Below are 22,254 nucleotides of genomic sequence, written 5' to 3' on the forward strand. Positions count from 1 at the left end.
TCTCTGGCTGAGTTGCTGAGTCTGCTCTGTGCGTAGGTGGTTGAGTGGGCAACCAGAAGCGTTGGGAGTCGGGAGTCGCCCAGAGTTGGGAATACCTGCTGAGATTTCAACCTCTGTGGCCCATAGACATGGTTTCCCAGACTTAGTTTTCTGGTTCCAAGACCAGACAGACTGCATTTGTTCCCCTCCAGATACCCAGGTAAAGGCTATGAAACCATGAACTTAATCTGTGCAACTGTTCTCCCCGTCTGTGTTTGTTCTCCAGCACCTTCAGGTAGCTACTTGTATTTACAGGTAGCTGAGTTTCGTAGCTTTCTGGAGGAGTGTAGGAATGGCCAGATCTTAGTCATTACCAGAGCCAGTCTTTTATTTTAGTGAGTGAGAGTCAGACAGTAAAATAATACAAATGAGACATTTATAATATGAAGTCATTGTATTGGTTATCTATTGCTTTGTTACAAACCACCCCAAAACTCTGAGACTTAAATCAATGTCATTATTACAATTCCTTCAACTCTGGGGTGGCCGAAGGCCCCCCGGTCTAGGCTGGACCTGCGCTGAACTTGTGTGTTAGTATTTCAGCAAGCTCACTCCTGTATCTGCAGGCTGCCTAGGCATTTTGCTCTAGACCGGGCTTGGCTGGGGCACCCTGGTGAGAACAGCTCTCTTTCATGGGTCTCTCATCTTCTTCCTGGGCATAACGGACCAGCCTGGGGGCCCTTGGGAGGCTCAGTCGGTTGAGCGGCTGCCTTTGGCTCCAGTCATCATCTTGGAGATCCTGAGATCTAGCCCCATGTTGGGCTTCCTGCTCAGTGGGGAGTCTGCTTCTCTCTCTGCCTCTCCCACCTCCCCACCTCTTAGGCACACACTTTCTCAAATAAATAAAATCTTAAACACACACACACACACACACACACACATTGGGCTAACTTGGATTTGTCTTTCTTATAGTGACCACAGAAATGCAAGAGAGCAATTTCATAAATGCCTGTTCAAGCTCCTGCTTATGACATGTCCTCTAACATCCCATTGGCCAAAGCACGTCATATGGCTGAACTCAGAATCAGGATGAGAAACACATCTCTTGATGAGAGGATCTGTAAAGTCCTCCAGCAAAGAAGCCAGTGTAGGCAGTGGCAAATATTTGGGCCTTTCATGCATTCTGCAATAGCAATAACAAGTGCCATTTACCAAAAAAAGGCAGAATGACGAAGTGTGTGTATGTGTGTAAGGGCATGTGTGTGTATGTGTAAATGTATACATGCCTTTTTTATACAAAACTAGAGGTCAGTTCTATAAGGATGTATAGCCTGTGTATTAATTTAATATGATACAATACCACCAGGTAGTGAACCGTTCCCAGCTCTTGGCTCATTTGAGGCCATTTGCAATGTTTGTACCCCTCCCCGACTTACTGAGTGTTTACCTCTGAAAGCACCTTACATGTATTATTTTATCTTTACAACAACCTGATGAATATCTACTCTTATGGTCCCCACTTTATAGATGAGGAGACTGAGGCACTGCAAGGCTGAGTAACTGGCCTGCGGTCATTCAGGGCTTAAGTGGCAGAGACAGGAGATGAAACTGGGAAGTGTGTCTCCGTACCCTTTGTTGTGTGCAGTAATGAAAGTATAAGAGATTGTGTCTGTGTTCTGAGTATTTCTTTAGAAAGTGGCCTAACAGTGGAGTATCGGCTCATAGAGTAGTTGTCCCACTTAAAGAAGTGTTTTCTCACTTTCCTGCCGATTGATTGAGCACTTCAAGGTCATTGCGGAGCTAGTCTGCCCCTCTCATAGCAAGGAAGTCAAACGCCAGGCTTGCAAGTGAACTGCTGGAATGCTGGCCGTTTGTAACTCCATGAACTTCAGCGAGTTGGAATGCCAGGCTTGGTGTGGTCTAAACAGTGGGCGCCGAGGCACAGCTGGGCCGGGGAGCCAGCTCCCGAAGGGTGGCCCGCATGAGCCAGTGCTCCAGGCCAGCTCCAGGTCCCGCTGACCACAGACAGCCCAGGGCTCTGCCGTGAAGGCCAGATGAAGGCCATTCCCCAGCTCGGGGAGGGGACACGTGCACCTGCGGCCAGTGTAACCTCCAGTCCGACCCCCGTTATCTCCCTGGCCCCATACATACTCCTGCAGGAGTGATTTCAGGGGACTGGCTGAAGGCACCGCCCACGGCCTCGCAGAGATTGGCCCTCAGAGTAGGGAGTTTTAGAAGTCTCTTGTCTTTTTTCCATTTTTTCTCCTGCCAGTTTGGGGTCTATGGGTGTTTTGTCTGATTCTTCCTACTTTGAAACGATGGGAAAAATGAATGGAGAGGAAGCGAAATCTGGTTGAGTGTTAATTATTGAAAGTTCTGAAAGAAAGCTGGAACAGGAATACAGGTACATTGAGGATTTGGGGCCTTCTCTAGAGGGGGTTATTTTCAGTATAAGTTGTTGCCAGTGAGCATATAAAACCACGCATGACTATGCCTGTGGTTTTGGGTTTTAGTTGCCTATAAGCGTTGAGAATTTTATCTACTGTATCTATTATATATTTTGTACCTAATCTTTTTTTTTTCTTTCTTCTTTGCTTCAGGTTAGTAGCAAAGATGAAGATTTTCTTGACCTTTCTGTCGATGTGGAGCAGAATACATCTATTACCCACTGTCTGAGGTAACCTCCTGAATTCTGACTGTGATCTGAGCTTTTGATCAGGCCAGTAAATATGTGGGGGAAAAATACTGTATTTCCTCGGGAGGTAATCTTCCTTTCAGTTAAACCCATATAATCCTATTATTTTCTATTTCTTCTTTCCCAAGAGAGATTAAAAATAAGTATATGTGGTGTAGAGAAGAAGGATCATGCTGAGAAGAAAGAGGATCAAGTCATTAGTCCTTAAGTTTAAAAATAAGTTTTAATCTTTAATACAGATGTGGACTTTGGCTTTCATCAGTGTCTCTCTCTCTCTGGTTTGTCTCTGACACACATGATTAACACACGCTACCCATGCCTACCATTACTCTTTCTAAGCCAGTTTAAAAGATTATGTACTTTTGAGTTGAGAACCAGTGGGGGAACGTCTGTTCCTCCGTCTTTCAGTGTTCTGTGGAGATGAGTGATGAAAAGATACGCCTCCTTGTCAAGACCGAGAGAAGGTGCGGAACCCGAAGCGCAGAACGCCACGTGCCCAGGATTTCCAGGCATATTGTGTGTTGACTTGAACATTGGAAATGTGCCCAGAGGCGATGCAGAGACATGATTCTGTTTCCCTTCTTCCATCCCTTCCCCTTCCACACCCCCAGCCCCCCACCCCCGCCCTGCTTTTGTGAGGGCTTAGAAGCAGTCCAGCCCTGCTCTAGACACTGGGCATGGAGGAGCAAGCCTCAGACACATTGAGGCTCTCACAGCCCTTACATTCTAGGAGGACTCCACAGGCGGTGATCGGTGCCCTGAAGGACATTAAGTAGGTCTCCAGAGTGCTTGGTTGTGCGGATGCCAGGCGGGACCTCATGGTCAGGGCCGGCCTCCTGTTGCTTAAGGTACCATAGCTTGGACATTGTCTAGTGCCTGATGAGGCTCAGTGGATCTTTATCAATGGCGATTGAGTGACAGAAGTGTCATTTTAGGAGTTCAGGTTACTTGGAACCTTTCAGAACGAGAGCTTCAGGGGACTGGCGGTGGTGGTTGGCTGTTAGAACGTCGTCTTGCGGGGCGATGGCACCAACGCCAACACGGAAGAGCTTCTTGGCTCCTGCGCCTGGTGGTGTGTTATGTGAGTGGGTGTTGGGGGCGCTGATTGCTCTCTGGTTTCCCAGGGCCCCCTCGGCTCCCTGCACTGATGAGCTAGTTACTGGCGTTTCCCGTGGGTGTGGCGCACCAGCCCATGTGTCCCAGTGCCTCAGGTCCAGGAGTCTAGGGCGAGTGTGTTAACTCTTTGTTGGCAACGTGTTTTGTAGGCCAGGGTGGCCTTTGTTCTGGAAGAGTCTGTGTAAGCATGGGTCCCTGACAGTCCTGTGACAGGAAGCCATCTTTGATTTCCCCAAGGTGTAATGATCACAGGGAATGGAAAAAGCCATGGTTTTGCCAACTTCAGTTGCACGTGAAAGAATAGAAGGAAAGATACTCCTTGCCTATTCCCTCACCGTTTTTTTTTTTTTTTCCCAAACAAGTTGATGTTAGGGAGAATTTGGTTAGGTTGACTACTTCTCCTCCCTTCTAAGAAATTCCTGGGTTGCTCAAAAGGACAGATGGCTGCCAGTGGCTGTAGCTTTGAGATCTGTCAGCCAGGTAAAGGGCTGACTGGTGAATTATGATTTTAATCTTCGGGGAAACTTGTTATGAAGAAATGTAACTCAGATTTATGTTATCTTGATTGATTGATTGATTGATTAGTGGATTTGAGAAATGTGTGTATTGGACATGCCTGCATGAGGAAGGCAGGCTGGGGACATTTGAAGATGTTGAAGCTGGGGTAGGAGAGTATGAAAGAGCTTTGGAATGCCTTTTTCTTTTTTTTTAATTTTTTAATATTTTTCAAGATTTTTTCATTCCAGAGAGAGCGAGTGAGGAGGGGAAGGGACAGAGGGCGGGGGAGAGAGAGAGAATCTCATAGACTCCCCCAAGCGCAGACCAGAGACTCGATCTCACGACCCTGAGTTCTTGACCTGAGCCGAACCAAGGGTTGGACACTCAATGGACTGAGCTATCCAGGCGCCCCTGGATGCTTTTTAAACTACATTAGATTTGACTGACTTACCTACACCTGCCCTCACAGGTGCCCGAGATCTCACCTCTCCAACAGGAAGACTGGGCTGGGCTGGGTGTTGCCACTCACCCTCACACTCCCAGGGTTCGGGGCTGGGAATGGCCGCTTTCTAACCTATCCCGGGAGAACAAAGTGCTGAGAAAGGCCCAGGAATCAGTGATGCTTGGCTGACCCATTAGCGTTTTCCATCTGAGGAAAAAGAGAAGGAATGAGTACAGTCATTTGGGGGGGTGGGTCCCCTTTCATGGTTCAGTTTGGTTTGCGTTCTTAAGGGTTTGTTTTTAAAATTCGAACGGTGAATTTCCTCTATACCATGTCTGCATTTGTCTTCTGATGTGCTATGTTCCCTTTCTTTCATTTTGATGGCGAAAAAGAAGTTAAAAATCGAGCTGAAATTGTAGGATTTGAATGTAAGGTCTCTGCCACCTCCTTCCAGATGATTAATTCCATTATGCTTTCCCGGCTTCTGTCCCAGAGGAATGATGAAGTAAGCAGTGGTTACAGTCAGGGTACAGGGCTACGAAGCTGAGCTAGAATCCTCACACTGCAAATGTCAGGACTGTCTAGGCTGGGTGAGCCATCTGTATCGCAAGTGAATACCTAGGATGTTTTTTCTTTTCTTCTTTTTGAAAAGCTCAAGGATGGCCTCAGGCAGAAACTTCAGATACGTGAAGTTTATCTTAATTATCCTTCCATGGCCTTCTGGGTATTTTTTGCCGTTCACTCCCGCGCCCGAGTTCCCTCCCGGCGGCTCCTTCACAGAAACCTCCTCTTCAAGGGCCGTTCGGAAGCCACTCTCCCTTGCCTTGTCCTCCTCGCATTTGAAGTGCCGGTTCTCCCGGTGCCGGGGAGGTCCGCTGGGAGGGAAGTAGCTCTTCATTCTCCCGTAGCTCTGTTTTAAAGATGGATCTTCTCTAAAACGAGTTCCTTTTCTACTTACTTTGACATTCTTTTTTTTTTTTTTTTAAAGATTTTATTTATTTATTTGAGAGAGAGAGACAGTGAGAGAGAGCATGAGCGAGGAGAAGGTCAGAGAGCGAAGCAGACTCCCCATGGAGCTGGGAGCCTGATGTGGGACTCGATCCCGGGACTCCAGGATCACGCCCTGAGCCGAAGGCAGTCGTCCAACCAACTGAGCCACCCAGAAGTCTCTTTTAAGTCCCCTCTGCCTGACTTATTTCACTTAGCACTGTACTCTCCAGCTCCGTCCATGTTGTTGGAAATGGCAAGATTTCATTCTTTCTTATGGCTGAGTAATACACACATAGCCCCTTCTTTATCCATTCATCTACCAGTGGACACTTGGGCTGCTTCCACAATTTGGCCCTGGCCGTATTCAACTACAGTGAGCCTAGGCCTCTATTTTTAATTAATTTTCTACGTGATTCTAATACCACCGAGGTTTGAGATCTGCTGCTCAGATAGTGGTCCATGGGCTAGCATCACTGACGCCCCCGGGAGCTCATTAGACAGCATCTTAGTCTTCCCCAAGAACGAATAAGCAAACCAGGATCTGCATGTGGACGAGATCTCTGGGTGGCACGGGTGCATGTCGAGGCTGACCAAGCACTGGGAACAGTGACTGCTCACACTTCCAGGCGTATCAGAACCACCCGCTCCAGCCAGAGAGCTTCTGTGTGATTGAGTGGGGGGCCCGGAGAGGGACTAGGCACTGAGATTGCTTTGAAGGCTCCTGAGGTCATTCTCAGGGGCAGCCAGGAGAACTACTGGTGTTGCCGATGTCGGCCTTAGAACAAAGCGTCCCACCTGGTGCACCCCAGGAAGGAGGTTACCGATGTCTCTGGATCCCCTCGGCTTCTGGGAGGCAGGGCAGAGCAGCTGTACTCAGTTACCTGCTGGGGTCAGCCCCTTCTCCTGACCTAGCCTCATTGTCCCATTCTCCACCCACAGATGCCCTGGGAGCGTTACCGTGTCCCTCTAAGGAGTGGGTTGTGGGGGGGGTCGGTGAGCCTCCACCAGCTGGGGTGGGGCAGGATGGTGGTTATTTGTAAATTGGGCCTTTCAAGTAAATACTAACTTTGGTATATTTCCACCTATCTGGGTCTGCAAATACTTCAGGGAACTTTCTTTGAAGAGCAGGAGTAGAAAGTGTCTAATTCCTTATTCGCTGTGCAGCTTGCCTTAATGATTCTGGTTCTTCAGCTGGGTGCAGAGGTGCGTCTGTGGTGGACATCCCAACCATGTGCAGCTCCAGCGTCACCCAGACTCTCCTCTCCCCCTTCCTGCCCCCCACCCACCAGCTCCACCCCGATCCTGTGTAGGCCAAGAACAGCATTCGCATCCGTTACCTCGCTGAAGAGTTAGCCTGTGTTCATTCAGCTAAGTCTGAGTCTCCATTAGGCCCCAAGCACCTGAGATCTGCAAGTTGAGTTTAATTGCCTCCTAAATTGTTTTCTGGCCTCTTAGCCCCTCCGGTCCTTCCTCCACAGTGCTACCAGAAATGGTATTTCTCAAGAAGCACTGATTATGTCTTTTCCCTGCTGAGACCTGTTAGTGGAATTCTAGAGCCACGGGGTCCGCACCAGCTTCTAGGACACAATCTCCACTTCGCCTCCATGTCCCTGTGGGGCAGCAGTCCCTCTGTCTGGAATCCTGGACTGTTACCCACCTGGCACACTTTCCCTGAGAAGCTGACTTCGGCATCACCCCTTGGAAATGGCGTGCATCACCCCAGTTCAGATTCATTTCTCCTTCCTCGGTGCTTTCCCCTGGACTTGATACACCTGCTTCTGTCTTTCCTCAGCCCACAAATGGAGTGCCTTGGTGCTTTGGGCCTGTCCTCAGGGCTGGGGACATGGCAGTGAGTGAGACACAGGAAGGAACCACTGCCCACAGAGAGAGGAGGCAAGTGATCAAGTAAATAGGAGGAGAGTTTCGGACGGTTCTGAGTGCTCAGAAGAGAGCAAGACAGCCAACAGGGTAGAGGCTGGTGGATTTGCAGAGAGTAGACAGAGAAGTCTTCTCCCAGGAGGTGATATTTTTGCTGAGCTCTGAGCAGTGAGTGGAGCCAGCCATGGAAGTGTCTGGAAAGGAGCTGTTTGGGGAAGTGGCACGTGCAGAAGCCCTGAGGCAGAAAGGCTGGGTGTTACTCCAAAGGGAGGGTAGGAGGGAGGTCAGAAGAACAGTCAGGGGTCTGGCCTTGGCAAGGTATCTGGTTTTATCCCTAAGTGAATTGGGCACCGGCTTGAGGGCTTTAGGTGCGAGAAGTGTATGCGGTGGTTTTGTTTTTTTAACCTGTCGGGAGCATGGCCTGTTGTGACCGGCTCACTTGCACGTGTCTGTCAGACTGAGGGCAGCGTGAAGGGCACGCGCTTCTGTGAGCCCCTGCACCAAGCCCAGGGGACCATTGCTTAATGTCTGAGTAGAGAACGCATGAGCCGTCTACAGTTTCTTTTGATAAGCTCTGTGTAAGTGTGAGTCAATAACACCATGTAAATAACACTTTCTCTTTAATAAAATCTGATCATTCTGGTGCTAGGACGCTCCCTGTGAATAAAGAAGTACCACAGGCTCTCTCTAGACTCCAGGGTATTATATTCTGGATGTTCTCCTCAGCCTTTGAAGCCGTACCACAGGAATGTTAAGTAGAATCTCAATGACCAGGAAAGAATGAAAAGCCGTGACATTTAAAAAATGAAAACCATAAGTAGTGCAGTAAAACCTCATGATGGGGGTGAATACAGATCATAGTCGCAGGGGCATTTGTCCTCAAAAGGATCCAAGGTGCGGGGTGGGGAGCAGGGGATTGGAGGAAGCCGGCATCTCCTGGTAGTTAGTTCAGTCTAAGGGCAGTTGTATGTGGTTTAAATACCATTATCTTTACCTTTGTGCCCTTTGAAAATATAGTTCACCTGAGATACACTGTTTTTCATTACATGATAATGTCACCTTCTGTTTTATGTGATTGACTTTTTTGGACATGACTACAATGTAACAATGGGCTTTTATAGTAGTGAGTACTTTTCTGTTCTAATTTTTAATTGTCGGGGTACAGGTAGTCTTGTTAAACCTTAAGATTTGTTTTTTGAATCCATTAGAAACTCTCATTTATATCCATCCATGTACCATGAAATAAAGCTGTCTTTGAACATCTCCGGTGGTGAAATCATAACCCAGTACAGCACTGACTCAACAGAAAGATCTTTTCTCATTACTTCTTCCCCACATGCACTTAAAAATTACCTATAGGTCGCCTGGGTGTCTCGGTCAGTTTGAGTATCTGCCTTCAGCTCAGGTCATGATCTCAGAGTCCTGGGATCGAGCCCCAGGTCGGGCTGACTCTCTGCTCAGCTTCTCTTCTCCCTTTGTGTGAGTTCAACTCTTTCTCTCAGAAATAAAGAAAATATTTTTTAAAAAATAACCCTACGGGTAATAAAGGGTTTAAAACATGGTGTATAGCAAGTACGTTTTGGACTGTGTTTTGAGATGGAAAATATTTTTCTCCGCAGAGACTTCAGCAACACAGAAACACTGTGTAGTGAACAGAAATATTATTGTGAAACGTGCTGCAGCAAACAGGAGGCCCAGAAAAGGTGCGTAAAGGGTTTTAGCCCAGAGGGTGGCTTTGGGTTGAGGGAAGGAACCATGTCTGATTTTGAATCCCAGTTCATGGGCTCATGGCCAAGTAGCTTTGGAGAAGTTAGTTGCCTTCCTCCTTGGAGAAACAAGGATAAGAATGCCACCTTGGGGACTTGTCCATTTGTCTGACTGTGGGATCCTTTGTTCATTCATTCATTCTACAGATACTTATTGCATGCCGCGTGCGGGATACTGTGCTGGGTAAATGAGTGAGATCGGGTGTAATTACTATCCGCTTGGGATGAAAGTCAGATTATAAAAAGGACAGGGCATACAACACCTAGTAGATCTCTAGTAATATTGTTGGGATTGCCTAAGTGTTGGAACTTCTTATTCAGAGACGCAGAAGATGAAAAAAGTTAATCATTGAATGTGGAAACATGAGGAACTGTTAGCACATCAGTTAAATGGATGGGCGATAAGAGGTCATCACTTTTCTGAACTGATACTGGATCCAGGCTCGCCTACCTTTACCAGCACCAGCTGGTTACAGCCCCCGGACAGTCTGTAGTAGTCAGGACTTCTCTGTGGTCTGGCCCAGATATCAGGAAACTTGACATTTTCATTAGCCCGTGAGGCTTTCCCGTGAGTGAAACTTACCCTGCCTGTGGTTGTGGAATATTCAGAGTAACTCACAGGAGCTCGTTACTGCTGTCTGAAACCTTCCGGGGTCTAGAGCCCAGGTGGAAATCGTTGCTGTGCCCAGCCTCCCTGGCTCTGCCTGCCCCCCAGACATGCACGTCTATCCTCATTGCATCAAAACTCACGAAAGGTCAGTCATTCTGCAGATGGGAATGGAGGGCAGAGGTGGTGAACTCTTGGGAGTGATCAGTGAGCTCATTTCTGCTCCCTGTCCTCAGAATCTGTCTGCCCACGGCCACCCCAGACCTCCCCATGTGGCACCAGTATGTGTCCCGCTCAACCTTGGAGGTTTTATTGGTTAAAATAGTGTGTGTTCCTATAAAATATGGCATTCCCCATGATTCTTGAAAAATTGTAAAATATGGGGTTCCCCACGATTCTTACATTTCTGCTGGCCTTAAAATTTTCTTATCTTTATGAACAGGGTTTTACTTCAGTAGAATCCTGAACAGTAGTCTCTTAAAATCTGTAGTCTCTTTAAAATTATTTTTCAAATAATGTGCTTTGACAGCGTATACAAGCTGAACGACATTGACGCGGACCCAGGATGGGGGTCCTGGAAGGTGACCAAAGGGCCTCTCTTCTAGCAGAGTTACCTACATAAACTTGTTTGTGTGAGTTTTTTGCTGAGGAATATTCATGGTCACCTAGGGAAAAAAGCGTTCTGTGTTCATAAAAGTTTGGGGAAGGCCGCATCCAACAAAGGAGAACACTTCCTTCACTGTAGGATTTCTCCAGCCCTTCATCATGCCGTGCACAGCAGAACTTCAAAATTGAAAGTAACCCTGGCCACACCAGCACCCTCAAAACCCCAGCTCGGTGAACACCTCCGGTGCTCCACGAAGCCCATTTTGGGGAGAATAGCCCGAAGCCAACCCCTGCATTTTCGGAGGGGCGGCACCGAGGTCCGCAGTGGGGCTGGTGCACCTGGCTCCCCGGCGGCCGCGGTGTAGTCGGGAAGCGCCCCCGCCGGTCCTCAGAACCTGCAAGTCCAAACCTCAGCCTTCTGCTTTCCGTCCCCCCGCTGCTCTCAAGAGCTGTCCCCCTCTTCTCCACTGTTTCCAGATGGGGTGGAGGGGGCTGTGGTTGCCCAAAGACTGTTCTTTCTGGAAGGCAGCAAGCAGTCATGGAGAGCAGTCGCACGTCCTGGGTTTTACTGGTACAAACTCAGGACGGGCTCCTTTGCCCAAACCGAAGCAGAGACCCGCCGTGGCCCCTCGCCCTGGCCGGCTGTGCCCCGGTTCGCCGAGCGGCGGGGGAGCCCGCTCAGCGCACGCACGCCCCTCTCGTTCTTGCGAGCGGTCCGCGTGTTTGCGGGACCGACGCCCGTGAGCACCTCCTGCTGTCCGCTGGGGTGGTGGCAGCGGGTTCGTGTCCCCCTAACGGCCGTGAGGGACAGCTGACGGTCTGTTTCGTGGTCCCCTAGGATGAGAGTGAAGAAGCTGCCCATGATTTTGGCCCTGCACCTGAAGCGGTTCAAGTACATGGAGCAGCTGCACAGGTACACCAAGCTGTCGTACCGGGTGGTCTTCCCGCTGGAGCTCCGGCTCTTCAACACGTCTAGCGACGCCGTGAACCTGGACCGCATGTACGACCTGGTGGCCGTGGTGGTTCACTGTGGCAGGTGAGGGCAGGTGGGGAAGCGGGCGCTGCGGGACAGCGGGAGGCTCTGCTCGTGCCCGGGTAGCCCCAGCTGTGCCTTCCCGGGCGATGAGATTCCGTGGTGATGGTACTTCCGAGAATGTCTTCCGAGCTCCTCCTTACTGCAAAATAAATCTAAAATATACTCTTTAAACTTTTTTTTTTTTTTTAAGATTTTATTTATTTATTTATTGATCACAGGTTGGGGGGTGGTGGGAAGCAGGCTACCAGCTGAGTAGAGAGCCCAATGCGGGACTTGATCCCAGGACCCTGAGATCATGACCCGAGCTGAAGGCAGAGGCTTAACCCACTGAGCCACCCAGGTGCCCCTAAAATGTACTCTTTAAAAAAAAAAATTTTTTTTTGTTTACATGTACTCTTAAAAATATTCTTTATGCTGTTTGTAGTCTTGACCCAATCAGAAACAGAGTAAGAGAGAAGGCCCCTAGATAATGGGGATGCAGAGTTTTTGCTGGAAGTTCTTTTGTCCTTTTGAGCAAATATTTTTTTATTCCTTAGCTATAGATAGAAGCATGGAAAAACGTCCATTGAAAATTCATCCGTTTATGATTCTATCCTCAGCTGGGACAGGATTGTGTGTGGTCTCTTTCCACGCTGTTACTCTGGCTTCTTTTTTTTTTTAAGATTCTATTTTTATTTATTTATTTGAGAGAGAGAGAGAATGAGAGAAAGAGAGAGCATGAGAGGGGAAAGGTCAGAGGGAGAAGCAGGGTGCCAGCCGAGCAGGGAGCCCAATGCGGGACTCGATCCTGGGACTCCAGGATCATGACCCGAGCCGAAGGCAGTCGTTTAGCCAACTGAGCGCCCCCGGCGGCCCACTCTGGCTTTATTCTTCATGGCCCTCATTACTGCTTGAAATAGTTGTATTTTAGTTCATTCATTGCCTAGCCAAGCCTTACCCTGAGAGGGTGGGAACTTTATTTTCGTTGCTGCTCTTTTGTCTGAGAGTCGGGAGACAGTCTGGCACGCAGTGGGTGTCCAGTCACTGTCGAGTTTGAATACCTGCTTTTCCCCATGGGACTGTGGGTCTTCAGAAGACCCGTGTCTTTGCATCTTTGCAGAAGACTCCCTCACGTGCCCCACAGCACGCCCTGTGGCTCTCCCTCCCTACGTTTCCATCAAACCACCGGGGGCACAGACACGAGAGAGTTTGTTCTCGTAAATCACTGCTTACATGGAGCGACATAGTCTTTTTTTAAAGAAGTAAATGGTAACCTGACAACTTTTGTCGTTTTCCAGCGGTCCCAACCGTGGGCATTATATTACTATCGTCAAGAGTCATGGCTTCTGGCTGTTGTTTGATGATGACATTGTAGAGGTTGGTATGCCGGTTACCCTCAGTGGGGCTGGGGCACAGACTGTGTTTGGGGGAGTTTGTGGGGGCGGGAGGGGGCACTTCCTACAACAGGCCTGTTTTCCCCTCAAATGGTTTACGTATCTCTTGAAACTAAATTCTGCCGCTCTTCATTCTCTGTGGAAAGAGACAAAGGGCTGTGATGGGGGCTCACTGATACTGTGTTCCTGTTAACTGGTCCACCATGGATGTGAGTTCTCTGTGTCCCCCGAAATCATATTTATGTCTAAGCCCTGTTTTCCACCGCGACTGAAGCCCTTTCTGGTACAGACCAAATAATAAACCTTTTTTAAAAAAAAAAAAAAAAGTTCTATTAGAATTCTTTCATTATACCAAATTTTCCTTGTATCGGTTGTTAAAAATACCTTTTCAGTTTGTTGGACCTAAAAATCATTCGATCACACTCAAGTTGTTCCGTGTATTGATTTTGTTGTAAAGGAGTCCTAGCTGGAGAGATGCCACTGTCGGACGAGGCCCATTTTTAGCTCACAGGGTGACACTAAAGGGAATGAACTCTGATTATCTGAAGAAATTAAGGTTTTCCTCAAGACCCCCCCGGTCTATCCTTTGAAAGGTAGAAGCCCTGCCTTCTTCAAAGAGTGCCCACATATGGTGGCCTCATAAATTAAAGGGTGGCTTTCCTCCTCAACAATTGCAGTTTACGTAACCATGGCCCCTTGTCAAGTCCGGGGCACTGACAGGTGGCTGCTCAGAGTTCCCCGTTGTGCTTTTAGGACTGTGTTCCTTACATTCTCTTGTCTATCCTGTTCACTTTTCTCTCCTAATCTCCATCCGCATGTTAAACAGTGTTATTGTTTTGTGTCTCTTCTGTTGCAGAAAATAGATGCCCAAGCTATTGAAGAATTCTATGGCCTGACATCAGATATATCAAAAAATTCAGAATCTGGATATATTTTATTCTATCAATCAAGAGAATAACTTAAAGAACTGCGGGACTCATTCAAATGGGGGGAAATGTTCCAAGCACTCCTACGTGGTTCCCCTGCACCCTTTCCTCCCCAGCTGCCCACCAGGGGTAGGAAGCCACGTCTGATGGTCTGGCTGTGTTAGACTTTCTCTCCCTTTGGTTTATTATTTTTTTATTTTATTTTATTTTATTTTATTTTTTACATGCAGCACTACTCGTGGTTTTATTTTAGTCTGAGGTAGAGTTAACTGCAATCAGATTGTAGTAAGATTTCTATGAGTAACAGTTGCTAATTTTAGGATCGGGTAAATGCCCCACCACTGGCCGTGTCTGGCTGAATCGAGTGACATTTCCAGCGAATGTCTGCAGTCTGTTTGGGTCTCTGCTGCACGGCCTCAATGCCTCCCGGGATCGTGTCTCAGTGCATTCCTTTCCCTTGTCCCCAGACGCACTGCTGCCCAGTGTTCGCTGCTCTGCCGCTTTCCCGCCAGAAGGACAGAAGAATTGGGTAGATGTTCACCTTTTAGGGGCTGCAATCATAGCTTTAAGTTTGTGCAAATGAAAACGTTTCAAAGTGAGTAACCTCAGTACGCAAAGCCTCTTCCAGGCCGAACAGGGTGACGAGAAGCTGTTCCTGGTGGCTGGTGCCTGGTGCCTGGTGCCTGCCAAGGGCTGTGCTGTCCCAGCCGGGAGAGCCCCCAGGGCTAAGAAGGGAGGGAGCTCAGGGCAGGCGAAGCCCAGAGGAGGAAGCATCCGTGGACAGGGAGAAGTCACTTTTCTTCTCTTTCTACCAAAACCACGTGGCAGGAAAATAACCCTGCGCTGTTTGTCTTTAGGGACCCTCTACTTCCATGAGGTCCCGTGAGTTGTCTGTCCTCTCTCTGGCACTGCTGAGTGTTGTCACGGGTGTCACTGCAGGCCTGCCGGTGTTTGCGGTCTGTGGTCGCAGGGCTGGGACACCGCGGCCACTGCTTCCGGCCCAGCCCTCGGTGGCCGGGCGGCGCCCACATCCTTCTCCCTCAGTGAGGACGGCGTCGCTGCCCCCTCGCCGCCATCGGCCTCGTTGCCCAGCTGTCGTCTTTGTCACGTTTCCGGCCGTGTGTGCAGGCGCTGATGAGCCCCGGGGCTGACACGGAACCGTCCCAGGAGGGGTTACTGGAGGTAGCTGGGTGTGAAGGTGGGTCGAGGAAGTGCGAGTGGGTGGGCGGAGGAATGAACAAAATGGTGGCGTCTCTTTGGCTCCGACTCCTTGAATGCTTGACAGGACCGCTTTCCGGAAGAACCTCATCTCACTAGAGTTACTTTTACCTTTTTCACTTTTGTTATGTATGTATTTATTAGATCATACGCGTGTTGGTACCTTTTATTGAAAGGGTCAGTTTGGTGTTTTGCTGTCGAGCTGGTCTTTGGATTCTTTCAAGTAACTATGGGTCCTAGATCTTGGCTTCCTTTGGGAAGCCAGTGACTTCCATACACTCTAACATACTGTGAACGTCTTATTTTGTTACCTAATAAATCGGCGAGTGAACACGCAGATGTTTGGCATAATGTGAATTAAAACTGAAATCAAACATGTTAGCGGCCATCTTGTAACAATGAAGGTGCACTTTATCTAGGTGAAAACTGGATTTCTTGTCTTTGAGATACCTTGAACTGTTTATTGCTCAGAACCTAACTAAGCATGCCAACACTTCATTTGTTCATGCTTGTAGTGAAACGTTTTGCTTTTCACTGGAAAAGACAAAAACAGGGTGATCTTCACGTTATTGTTTTATACAAGTGATGAAAATATACCTTGCCTTGTTTAGAGGCAAATTCGTATTTATAAATATTTTGTCTTTTTTTTTCCTCCATGAAACATATGCAGTAATCACTTACCTGGAAGGTGAGTATTTATTCTGTTTTTAAGGAGAGACACTTCGCAATTGAAGGTGACTGATACAAGGAATTGTTTGTACTATATATAACCCATATATTTGACTGCAGGTTGCAAAGTTTTAAGAAAAAAAAATGATGGTTCATATCTAATATATTTGGAACTGATTCATAAGAAAAACTATTAAAATTATCTTTGAAATGACTCTTGAAGCTAATTTATTAGAAAAAAAAATTTTCAATTGGAAGCCTACAATAGTAATATCTAAATGCTAAGTCCTAGATTCAGAGCATTTTCTTTATTACTAATATTATTTCTTTTGTATGTGTAAAGAGTTTTTCCCAGTGACTTAACAAAAGAAACTGAAAGGATCAGTTAAAATTCAGTATTCCTGGATAGAGGTTAGGAATAGAGAACAAGTATGGAAGGTACTGGAAAAGCATTAAAATGGTTGTGTGAGGCAAGAAAAGAAGATTGGAGAAAGACCAAATCACACTTATCTGCAGTCACTCCATCAGAGTTTTAAACTTTAGAGCTATCTGATCATTTCTTTCCTCTTCAATAAATGAGACAAACACTAGGCAGCTACATTTCCCCTGTATCATTTCACTTCATGTAAAGACAGTAGCATGCAGACACTTCATTTTTCATCCCTCATTCATCGTGGAGAGCAGAGAACGGTGTCAGATGTGTGCGACCATTCTGAGGTCAACGATAGCACAAAGGCTCAGCAGTATTCCCTCAAATCGCAGGGGTTTTGTGTGTCATTTTCTAGCGGGGAGTGAGTGGGCCTGCTGTATTTCTTTTAACTGCTGCGGTTTCAGAATAAGTTACAGTGTTTCCCACTTGAACGAGAGAAGACATGTTTGCTTTATTGGTTACTTACTAGCTGAGCACCTAGGTTACGGTACAGTTTGATAAAAAGGCATTTGTATGAGCACCAATTTTGGCAAAATGCTGACCCCCAGTCCTGTTACACGGGTGCATTTTCCATTCCAAGGCAGCAGTGGGCTGCTGTGCAGAGAGCCAAGGAACACTACAAGAAGGTGTTGGCTTGAATCGGAAGCCAGTCGTATGTGGCATTACGGCCTGGCATATTTTGGATTTCAGATGAAATGGGGGAAAAATGATAGGAATGGTCCCTATACATTTATTTTCATGAATGTGCTTAATTTCATGGGCATGCCTAACCACGAACTATGTTCTAACTGGGGCTTAGGACTTATTTTAGCTATTGGAGTGTAGCTTTATTACAGATGGATTTTATCTTTAAACTGCATTTTGGTCAACTTTGTATATTCACATGTATTAAAATATCGTGCACTAAATGTTTTGCCCTCATTTGCTCTTATATGGTCAAGGCATTTATGCGCACTGTTGTGAATAACTCATGTAAATGGCATGGGTCAGAGAAAATTATTTCCCACTTTTCTGCCTAATTAAATTTCTGTTTTCCAGTATTACATTAATTTATTTTTGGCTTTCATTTTTTTGTAACCAAAGTAGTTACTGTGTTTGTGTGGCATTTGTTTGATTTTGTTGCTGAAGAAAAGAAAGTTTAGTTTTTATTTAAAATAATCTGTACCTTAATTTTCTTTTAATGTAACCAATTCAAGCACTTTAAGCAATAACATCAATCTTGTGAAAGTTCAATCAGTTTAACACCCTGCGTCTAAAATTGTTTGCAAAAAAATAAATAAATGTAATAGGAATTCTCTTCCTAGAGAATTATATCTTGGTAATGTTATACACATGGGTTATAAAACCCCTTTTATAAAATGGGAGTTATTGGCAAGTCTCCTGCCCCGGTAATCATTCCCAACTTAATTTCGAAGCAGTGGAAATGTAAATAACCTTCTGGTTGCTGGTGATACATAATTGCAGCGCTACTGCCAAGGTTGATAAACTTGGTAACTTGGTCCTGTTTCTGAGTTTAAAAAAAAAAAAAAATCAACAGAAGTAATCCAGAAACCTGTATTTGGGAAATAGCAAATTGAGGCTCTCAGTTAGGGGGGAAAAAAGGGGAGGGGTGTCACGTATATTAGACATCACAGTGAATTCCTTAGCTCGGGCTCTGCGTATAAAAATCTTCTACCAGTTATGAAATAGAAAGATCCATTCCCCATATAAGAAAGCGGCTTCCAGCCTCTGGCTTCTAGGCCCGAGTCGGGGTATGATCCTGGCCCTCTTGTACTGACAGCCAGCCCGGGGTTTCTGGAGGTTTCTGAGCTGTGGGGCTTCCAGCGGGGTGCACCCCACTCCCTATAGGGACCTGCCCGGTGGGGGCAGCATGTTGTCTCCTTCCTGAGACTCAGGCTTGCTATTAAGATGCTCTAGGCTTGCCCCCATCTCCCCCTCCACCAGGCCAGTCCCTTCAGGGGGTCCGCGTGTGGGCAGGAGTCGTCATCTGAATGCATCTTGCATGCATCTGCCTGGGCCCAGTGATGGGAACTAAAAACCCACAGAACAATTTCCATCCGTCTTCTCTCAGGGCAAGTCAGCTGAACCCGACTGAACTGGAAGGTCGCCAGGGGCTGCCAGGAGTGTCGTAGGAAGGGAGGACCTTAGGAAAGGCTCGCTGTTTTCTAGGCCTGGTTCTGTCCATCGGTTAAATGGAGTGCGCAGGATAGGTATGTCCCCACCAGCAGGACCCATTTCTGGGGAATGAGATGTGTTCTCCATTTATCCTCCGTTTCTGTACATCGACACCTAAATACCTTTAACCGTCTGAAGCCTGCCTTTACCTTCTGTTTACATGAACATAAAAATCCTCGTGAAGTCGTTTTCCCCCTGAGGGAAGATTTTGATCTGGGGAATGGTACTAAAGACAAACCACTTAGACTTGTCCTAGAGATGCTCCAAGTGGAGAGATTTCTAATGAAGTGACCATTCAGCACCTACTACATGCCAGATTTGTTGGGAGTCAGGGGACAACAAAGGGGAGCAGACAGGACCCCCTTTCTCATTGTTTACCTCAGGAAAAAAAAGAAAAGTGTCTCTGGAAAAGAAATTTAAATGGAAATACTGTGTCTGAGGGGAATTCACAGCTGAGCACAGTTTGGCCGGGGTTTCACGGAGCAGATGGGCGGTTAGATAAAGCAGGCCAGTCCCATTCTCCCTTGGGACCCCCCTCTTGGAATCCCACTTGCGACCCTGCCTGCTCCTCCAAGGGGCAGCCCATTTTTAAAAAACAGTGTAAATCTGTTACATTGTAGCAATGGCCTTGAGCATTTTGCCTCTTAATTTCATGTCAGAAGAGCCAGAATATTGAAAGTCTTAACAGAGGGTTTTATGAATAAAATAAACAATCCTTTTACATTGTTACCAAATAATTAATAGCCTGTCCAAACGTTAGCCAAACCAGTCTGGGCATGAGCGTTTCTAAGCTGTGTGACTAAATGACTTTATGGACTTAACCAACCTGTGTTCCCCTTTTTGAGTTCCCCTATGTTTTAAAAGCGCTTTGAACAAAGCACGTGAGGAGCTTACAAATGAGAAGCTTCATTTCGGTTGTCAGACACCAGAGTCAGAAGCGACATTAAATGTTGTAAAAAGAATTCCTAATTTTGTGCTCATTTCCCACACGGTGGTTCATAATAAAGTATTTATTAACGACCCGGGGGTATCCTGTCTGTGTTGTGAGTTACGTGGATGCATCTTCGTTTTTTCCCCTCCCTCGACGGAGCACACAGCTTTCATGGGGGGTTCCACCGAGGCTCTCCCGAGAGAGGGTTGGGCACTTGTGCTGTGGGTCGAAGCCCTATTTTGTTCTTACCTCCTCCTTGTACAGAGCTTGGAGAAGAAAATAGAGCTGTAGATCTCACTTGGCAGGAGGCAAAACAATTTAATAGTTGAAGCCACCATTTCTATGTATTTAAACAAGTTCTCCTGTGATCCAACTCAACTGTGTTTGTATTAAAGAGTGTCTTCGTAGACCTTGCCTGAGAGAACATTCTGTGCTAAGGTAACTGAAAATAAACATGGGAACAATTTAAGAGTGAGCCTTCATCCCTCCATCTCTTTCCCGGAGAGCTCGTCTCCAGGTTGAGAATTGCCTCTATCCCACGCTGAGGGGTAGAAAAATATTTTCTAATGGGTTATGAAATCTTCGTGAAGACTCCTTCTCTTCCCGCCCCCCCTCAGATTTGAAAAACTGAAAAGCTGCTTCTGCATATTTTTCCATCTCTTCAACCTCCACACCCCTCCCCCTCCCCGCAAAGGCCAGGGAACAAAAATAAGGATGAGTTTCCAGTGGATGTAGGTCATCTGTGCTGGTCTGAGGAGTCAGCAGAAGGAGGGGGAAAGGCTGTGGGCTGGAGAGGATCCCTCTTCCCGGATGATCACTGATGGCCCTGGCTCTAAGTTAAGTCCTTGGAGAAGCCAAAGTTTATGAGGAGCAAACTCACCTCAGAATCTGCCCTCAAGTGGGAATTCGTGCAAAGCATGGGGCTCTCAGAGGCCTCAGTGGAGGGGACTCAGGTTCTAGCCTCTAGCCTGTGTCTCACTGCTGCTCCTGGCCCAACCTACGTCTGCCCTGCAGGGTTAGCTGAACCCCACAAGCACTAGAGGTGCTAATGCATGGTATTTGGCAAAGGGGCCCTTCTGCAAGGTCCTCGAGGGGCTTAAAAACACAACGTCCAGGTGTCTGGGATGAGGACCTGGGGCAGTGTGCTCTGCTTCCTCTGACCTGATCCTCCCCACATCCCCCAGGCCTGAAAGACAAGACCAAACACAGCGGAGAACAAGAAAAACAGCCCTGGCAGGTGGGAACTAGCTCACAACAGCCACGTTCTGAATGTGGTTAGGAGCTGACCCGGAGCTCCTGCTGGCCCGCAGTGTTCTCCAGCTGGACGTAAGCAATGTCACGGAACACCAACCTCGGTCAAGGTCATGCTGTGACCATGATGCTGTGGCACAAAACAAGACCCCTTCGGAGTTTTATCTAAGCACAGGTGGAAACAAGGTCCCTGCAGACCACAGACTGCCCAACATTCCTCCCACCAACCCGAGTCACTGCCCCCGCTTTACCAGTGACGGCCTTAGCTGCGCTCTCCTTGGTCCCAGCTGAGATACAGTGTCAGCGACGATCGGAGAGTTATCCCCACTTCCGGACAGCACCCAATCCGGAGCTAACCCCTCTTCCTTGGACCTTTCCCCAAATGTCCAAACCAGAGCCCCAATCCGTAGGTTCTCTCTGCACACTCTTAATGGGATGCCCCAAGCTTCCCCACCACAGGTGGTCTCACCGCTACGAACATCAAACACGGTTCACTCGACCACCGCTGTGTTCCTGTTCGGTCCAGCTGGAGAGCAGCCACAGAGGAGTGCTAGACTGAGAGATAAGCCACTTCCTGGGGTCAGCCTGGATCTGCCGTGCTCGTGGCTGGAAGAAAGATGAGCCACACATGTTCAAGGTCGTCACTGGTGTCCCGGTACCTAGATGATCTATGGAAACTCCTGGCCAGAGGGGGGATGGTGGTGTTGGTCTGGATGCCAAGGGAGGCTTCTTACCAGGGACTTGGGATAAACCTGGACTCCGGTTTTCCTTACCTGTAAAATGAATTTAGAACAGGATCGTGAAGTGCAGAAACTGCTGGAAGGTATGGTACGTCTTGTGACATTCACAAAGACCTCTGACAGGCATGAAGCTTCAGACATGAAAGGGACACTTTCTGTCTTCAAAGAGATCATTTCTTTTCTCCGTTGTCCCTTTCCCTTCTGAAACTTCACGTCTAGAAGAGGTCTTGGAGCAAAAAAGAAGTGCTTGATACCACGCCGGGGCTTGAGGGGTAGAACCTAAGAAGAGTGGAGGACAGTTGCTTATGGGTGCCTCTTAGCTCTTTCATGCTACAGGCAGGCAGAAGAAGAATGGAAGAAAGGGGTAGAAAATGGCATCATCGAGGAGCTGATACAAAGTGAAGTTAAGTGAAACATCCGACAGCTTTGGTATTCTGGAAGGTGATAGGGAGAGCGCCCCACAGCAAACCAGCTAAGATGACAAGGCATAATTTTATCTTCACAGTTTTGCTTAAGGACAAACATACTGTTTCCCCCCCGCTCCTCCGCTATTCACAATTTGGTTAAAATTCTGAAAGATCTTATTATGTATTTGAGAGAGAATGAGAGAGTGCGTGCACACAGGAGAGGGAGTGGAGAGGGAAAGGGAGAAGCAGGGAGCCCAACTAGGGCTTGATCCCAGGACCCCAGGATCATGACCCAAGCCGAAGGCAGATGCTTAACCAACTGAGCCCCCCAGGGCCCCCCACAATTTGGTTAAAATTCTACGCAAGCTCTTGATTTTTGTGCGCATAGGCTGGAAAACCAATGCAAGCTTGATACGGGGGTAGGGATTCATTTTTGTTTTTGAATTTCTGGAAAATCATTCCGCATCTTTGGAGCAGACTTCGATTATTCTTGCTAGAGGCATTTATTTGTAATTATGTCC

General features: G+C 47.4%; 1 protein-coding gene across 2 annotated transcripts in view; it reads left to right on the plus strand.

Moving 5' to 3' along the window:
• USP46 (ubiquitin specific peptidase 46) overlaps positions 1 to 19,424 on the plus strand; it is a 57,638-nt gene extending 38,214 nt beyond the window's left edge. For both annotated transcript variants that reach the window (XM_044225895.1, XM_044225896.1), the window contains exons 5-9: positions 2,580 to 2,656; positions 9,218 to 9,301; positions 11,416 to 11,613; positions 12,891 to 12,969; positions 13,843 to 19,424. In XM_044225895.1, the coding sequence (XP_044081830.1) occupies positions 2,580 to 2,656; positions 9,218 to 9,301; positions 11,416 to 11,613; positions 12,891 to 12,969; positions 13,843 to 13,944 (540 nt within the window). In that variant the 3' untranslated portion in view covers positions 13,945 to 19,424. The remainder of the gene's footprint in view (positions 1 to 2,579; positions 2,657 to 9,217; positions 9,302 to 11,415; positions 11,614 to 12,890; positions 12,970 to 13,842) is intronic.
• The last annotated feature ends 2,830 nt before the right edge of the window (positions 19,425 to 22,254 follow it).

This window comes from Neovison vison, chromosome 11 (assembly GCF_020171115.1).
Source record: "Neovison vison isolate M4711 chromosome 11, ASM_NN_V1, whole genome shotgun sequence".
NCBI classification, from domain to species: domain Eukaryota; kingdom Metazoa; phylum Chordata; class Mammalia; order Carnivora; family Mustelidae; genus Neogale; species Neogale vison.